This window comes from Rhineura floridana, chromosome 7 (genome assembly GCF_030035675.1).
Source record: "Rhineura floridana isolate rRhiFlo1 chromosome 7, rRhiFlo1.hap2, whole genome shotgun sequence".
Taxonomy (NCBI): domain Eukaryota; kingdom Metazoa; phylum Chordata; class Lepidosauria; order Squamata; family Rhineuridae; genus Rhineura; species Rhineura floridana.
Window position 1 is genome coordinate 2,030,880 of NC_084486.1, and position 6,000 is coordinate 2,036,879.

Consider the following 6,000-nt stretch of genomic DNA (forward strand, 5'->3'; position numbering starts at 1 on the left):
TCTGAGCTAAGCTCTGCTGTAGGCCGGCGGTGACCTCTACTTGGCGGAACAAAAAGGCAGCCCCCCGCCGGCCTGCTGGTTCCTGCTGACCTGGGGGTGGAGAGAAAGTAGGGCCCGGCCTGGCTTAGCTGGGAGGAGGCGGGGAGGGGAGACTTGCAGGCTGGTCTCACAGCAAATGGGGTTGCAATCGGTTTGTTGCTTTGCTTGTTTGGCTTTTCCCCCTCTTTCCGAACCCACAGCAGGTCCCTGTTTTAAGATAGTTCCAGACAAAAGAAAGCAAAGAAGGAGGCGGGTGGGTAGGCGGGTGCGCAGCGCGGAGCCGGGCCTCGTCGCCCCCGGCTCAGGGCTGAGCGAGCTTCCATTTCCAGCAACGCGCCTGCCCTCCCCGCCCTCTCGCTCCCCGGCCTCACCTGCCCAGGATCTTGCTGACGCAGCCGTGGCTGACCCGCAGCTGCCGGGAGATGTCGCAGGGTCGCACCCCCTGGTGAGCCAGCTCCACGATCCTTTGCCTCACCACGTCCGGTAGGGGCCTGCCGTTCACAAACACCCCCCCGAGCTGGTTGACACCCCCGTGCCCTGCTGGGGAGAGAGAAGAAAACACACGAGCACCCACGCACACCGGGGAGGGAAGGAGACAAAAACAGAAGACATGAGTCGGGGCGGCTCAGCGGGACAAGGCTCCAAGGACGCGGCGGGGAGGGCGGGGGGGGACCCTTCTCCTTACGCCGGACGGCACTGGGGGTTCCCTGGACGTGTTGTCCGGGGCGGCGGCGGCGGCCGCTTGGTCTTCCCCCCAATGGTGCCTCCAGTTTGGAGACCTGCTTCCGCCAGACCCCGGGTGTGGACCAAGTTCTCCTCTTTCCTTTCCCTTTGGTATCTTCATTCTCTTCTGCCCACGCGGTTGCCCACTCTCTGACTCTTCACACTGGCGAAGCCTTCTTTATTTTGGGGAGTCTGCTCGGTTATACAGGATTCGTCTCCTCCCCCTCCCCGAGTTTAATAATCTTCCTGCCTTGCAGTATTATTATTAAATTTGTTACAGAGATAGTGGCATAAAACTACAACGAAAGAGTCAATGTTTTCCTCTTTTAAAAAACGTTTTATATCTGTCCTTTTTCATTCCTTTGAAACTATTCAGCCCTCCCTGCCTTTCTCATATTATACCAATTTCGGGCGTGCTTTGGTTTAGGTGAGTTTCTTAGGGCATCATCCATATAACAGATCTTGTTTATTCCTGCCACACTTTAAAATGGTTCAATATTTGTGATGCAGTTAAATTCGGTGGGACAGAGTCTACCTTTGCCGTCCAGAAAAAGGAGAGGGAGGAATTTCAAGGGGGGGGGGGTTCTGTCCGGCGTTCACCACAATACCGCGTGGCTTTGCTGTTGGGCCAGGGCGCTGAGACAAGTCCTTTCCTGTGTGTTTATCAGCCTTTGACCCAGAGTCCCCTCTCTTACAGCTCGACCCGCAACTCAGTTAAGCCTAAAGACTTGCATGTCGGGCGTTCTAGTCCAAATGAAATCTGCCGGGGTTTAGGGCTGTCTGAAGCCCCCCGTTCTTGTGTTTAACTGGGATGGGTTCCAGAGCGATGTGAGTGTCAAAAGGTCCCGGGAGTGATTACACCCACAAGGTGAACAGAGGCGCTCCTGCGAGACTCACTGCATTTAGCTCACAGGGGGACCTAACCTTTGCTGCTTCCTCTACCAGAGGAGGGAAAAAAGAGATCTTACATTAGTTTCGAAGCTTACTGAAAAATGATCTGTTTGTATTTTTACCAAGCTCCTCTCCCGCCCCCCCGCCGCCCCACAGCCCTTCTCAGCGCTTGTGACACTGACTTATTGGCTCTGAACTTAGTGGAAGCTCTCATTGCCCTGCGATCGATCCCAGTCCTACTGGCAAATAGAGTTTTTTCACCTTCTACCCCAGCACCCTCTAGGATGGTAAACTAGGAGCAGCTTTTTAGCCCGCTTACAGCCTATTTACTGGCGTGGATGTTGCACAGAAATGCGCCTGGTCCCTTCGCGCCGCCCCCAACGGCCACGGCTTTGTGTTCGGTGTCGTGAAATTGGTAAGAGGCAGACGGACATTTCAGATCGTATTTCTTCCCTTCCCCACATACTTTGGGGCGGGGTGCTCCTTGAACGGCCTCTCTTTCTCACTATGTATCTGTTTGTTTTCTTCATTTGTCTGGGTCACCTTTTGCAGATGTTGCCTCTAAAGTTACCAACCAGGCAATTTCTCCAGCACCTCCTTCCTGAATAATTCAAAGCACCTTTGATAACTCGCATTACGAGTATTAAAAGGCAACAGATGCAAAAAAGATTAAGGGATTAATAATTCAGATTATTGCACCTGCGTCGTCTGAGCCACACCGTTCCAAGTTCTAATTCACTTCCTGCCGGTTCTTTTCTGGGTTTAGATGTTGTGGTTCTGCTCCTGCCCTTCCTCCTTTGTATTGCGGGGCGCGCGTCCTATGACACCCTCTGCCCAGTGCAAGTAAAAGGCGGCTGTGCGAGGCGAAATCCCTCCGTTTCAAGAAACAAAAACGCAAACACGTTTGTAGAAGGGAATTAAGCCTTCCGCTGAGCCAAGCGATTTAATTTTATATGGATGTAGATATATGTAACACGGGATTCGGCCTATTTAAAACATTTCCCAATGAAATTTTAGCTAGAACAATTTCAGTTTCGTTTAATAAAAGGCATGTGATTGACAGAAATGTAAAAAATGCCTAGAGTACTATTATAGCCGATGTCCGGTTTTTGTTTAAAATCCACGAGAATTTGCTGAGAAATAACAGTGCTTCGGTTTTAAAAAGGTATTTATTTGTTGCCATATTGGTCCTCTTCGCCCGATTTTCCTGTCCCAAAATATGTTTTAAATCCTAACATATTATTCCCTCACCCGTTTCTTTTTCAGCGTGATTTTTATGCAAGGCATATGCTTAAAAGTTCAGGATGTCAAAAGTTAGGGATTGCTGTTAATTATTCATTTACTGACTCAATACCATTGCAATCTCCCTCTCTAGTTTCATTTGAATGTTCAAAAGCCAAAATTGCTTCTCTTGTTGCATTTTTAAAATAAAAGCACTAGGAGGGAATGGTGAAGCATAACAATAATAATCAATATCAGGGTTGATTCTGGATTTTCCTCCTCCTTGTGAAACTACCTTGTTACAGATTGAAAGTGAAACAAGCCCGGAATCTTCTGCCTCCGTGTCAGAAATGCATGTAAAAGACAGGCCAGGGACGGGGAAATCCAAATGAAAAGCTTAGCATACCACACACACCCCGAACTTCAGGAAAGTCAAGCTAATTGCCTAGAATTGTCCTTTAAAATCTTTCTTTTTCTTTCTTTTTTAAAAAAAGAGTCTCCGCTTTTGTCAAGGCTAACATTTCCTTACTTCCCACCATTTCATAATGATAAATCAGATAATGGAAGCTCTAAGGTGAATGGGCATATAGAGATTTATCAGGACGGATTATATTATATTATATTAATCATATTATATTATATTAAACCTGCCTGCCTGAAGCCACAGATTGCATTTTTAAAGTCAAGAACTCTTCAGAAGAACTTTCAAGATTTGGATCTTGATCTCCGAAAGGGAGCTTCGGGCCCACGGCTGGGGGTCAATGGCACCCTCACCCCTTCCCTCCCTATAGACCGAAGTGACCGGCGACTCTGGCGTCCCCAGGAGCGTGGGGTCCCCTCTAAAGCATCATCACCTTCCCCCGCCCTCCGAGAGAAAGGGGGGAAATGGTTGAAACGGGTCCCCGGCCTTCCTCCCGCTTCACCTTCCAGCCGACGGAGGACGGCGGGAGATGGAAGCCGAGCAAGGGGGATCTCAGGTGCGGCGGGGAGGCCGGCTTGGGGAGGAGGCGAGGGCTGCGGCCGGTACTCACGGTGCATCGCGGAGAAGGGATCTGCTTTGCAGTGCATATCCATGGGGAGGCAGAGGAAGGGGAAGAAGTCGGCTGAAGCCGCCGTGTCGCCTCGGAAAGTCAACTTCGGGACTTGGGGGAGAATCAGAGGGGAGAACCGAAGAAGAGCCGGTGAGCGCGTCCAGGTGGGGCCGGCGGAGGGCCTCGACCAACGGCCCCCGTGTCCCTTCCCTCACTCCCCCTCCTGGCCCGGCGGGCGACGCGAACTTCCCTTCTGCCGCGGCGCTCAGAATCCCGGCCAGCGGCTGTCTGAGCAGGGACAGGTGCAAGTCATGGTGGGGCCCTTCCGGCCACCCCAGCGAGGCGACGCGGCGCCCTCCCTCTTGCTCTGGCGCCCAGTCGCGGCAGCGGCGGCGGCGCCTTTGAGTTCAGTTCAGCTAAGTTCGTTGGAAGCGGAGCAACAAATCCGGGCGCGATCGGCCAGGCACTCCCTCCCCCGGCGAGCCGCTGCCTCTGCTGCTCTGGTACTCCAGGTTCCCTAGGCGGAGGGCGAAGGAGACCCGGCTCCTCCTGGTCCTTCCAGACTTTTTCCCTCTCTCCCCCCTCCTTCCCCCCTTCCCTCCCCCCTTCCCTCCCTCTCCTTGCCCCCCCTTTTCTTTTTTTGCGCAAGGTGGGGATGCGCTTGCCACGAGCTTTGCCTGGAGAATGGAGCTCCCACCGCCAGTGTGTGCCTCTCTAAAAGCGGCAAACCCCCCTCCAGCTCGCACTCCGAACTCCCCCCTCTCTCTCCACACACAGTCTCTCTCTCTCACTCACTCACACACACCTCCCCTCCCTCCCCTCCCCTCCCCTCTCGCGCTCGCCCTCCCCCTTTCGCCGGGCAGAGAGATGGATGACTTGTCAGACAAAGGCAATAGATTCCAACACTCTCGGATTCGCCAACGCGCCGCGCCGAAGCCCCTGCGAGGAGCTCCGTCGATCTGTCAGTCCAAGCGAAAAACAAAATAAAGCAAAATAAAATCAGAAGAAGAATTTAAAAAAAATGTCGGTGTGGGGGAGGGAGCTGATCGAGGCAAGGATAGGAGCGGGTTGAGGACCAAAGCCACCGAGGCCGACCGGCGGCGCCGAGGGGCGGGGAAGGGCCACGAAACTCGCGCAGAGGAGCAACTCTGGAGAAGAGAGAGGAGGAAGTGGGCGATGAGCGACCACCTTGGCGCTTCATGCACACAGCCCTCCTCGCTGCTTTCTCTTCCGGGAGACGAGCGGACTGATTTCATATTTAATGCGCATTCGGAGCTTGTCGGCCTATGTGGGGGGGGACACTTCCCCCGCCGCCATTATTTGTTTTAATGTAGGAGGCCTTTGCCTTAAGAAACCCCAGCTCTTGAAGCCAAATCAAATTCAGGATCGAATTTTCCACCCTTTCCCCTCAGCCAAATTCAGCCGAAATGGTCAGGTTTGGAGACGTTTTTACAGCCCGGTCAGTAAAGCGGTCTCTGCTGAAGTCGCTTAAACTCCAGGCGCTCTGCCTGAATTCGGCTAGAGATTGGGCTGCGGTCCCCAAAGGGAGCAGGAGCCTGCCATCCCATCTTCCCCGGCCCTGCGCGATTTGGGAAGAGGCCCTCGAGGTTCCTGGCGCTCATCTAGGACTCGGGAGGTTCGTGTGAACCAGCAGCTTTGGGGGAGCGAGTCAAACTGCCTCAAACTCAAGTAATTCGGCAGAAAAGGGTTGGGGACCCAGCAGCCTAGCAATCACCTTTTTTGGGTTGAGCTGTCAGTCATTTTCCAATCCCAACCACGGTTACTCGGAAGTAAGTCCCATTGGTTTCAATGGGGCTTACTTCCAAGTAAATATGTTGCGAATCTCCGCCTTCAAGTGAGCGTATTCAGATGCCCTAGATTTTTGCACGACGGATATTTTAAATTGCATCCCCGCTCCCATTTTTAATTCGCTCCTTTTAAAAACAGAATTTAAAAGCCGTGTGTGTGGTGACTTAACGCGTCTGTCTTCAGTTTTTCTTCTCTCGTCTTTTTTCCCTTGCGCAACTTTCAATTTTATTAATTTGTAATTTTATTTTATTTTATTTTATTTTTGTACAGTGTATGCGTTTCAGAA

At 52.2% G+C, this 6,000-nt stretch overlaps 1 protein-coding gene across 2 annotated transcripts in view; it reads right to left on the reverse strand.

Moving 5' to 3' along the window:
- The window catches only part of PAX2 (paired box 2), a 183,530-nt gene extending 179,471 nt beyond the window's left edge, over window positions 1–4,059 (reverse strand). Inside the window, exons 1-2 of one of the 2 annotated variants that reach the window (XM_061634665.1) lie at window positions 3,906–4,059; window positions 411–579 (exon numbers count right to left, since the gene is read on the reverse strand). In XM_061634665.1, coding sequence (XP_061490649.1) covers window positions 411–579; window positions 3,906–3,948 — 212 coding nt within the window. In that variant the 5' untranslated portion in view covers window positions 3,949–4,059. The remainder of the gene's footprint in view (window positions 1–410; window positions 580–3,905) is intronic. The other variant, XM_061634663.1, reaches the window with a different exon arrangement.
- Window positions 4,060–6,000: the final 1,941 nt, after the last annotated feature.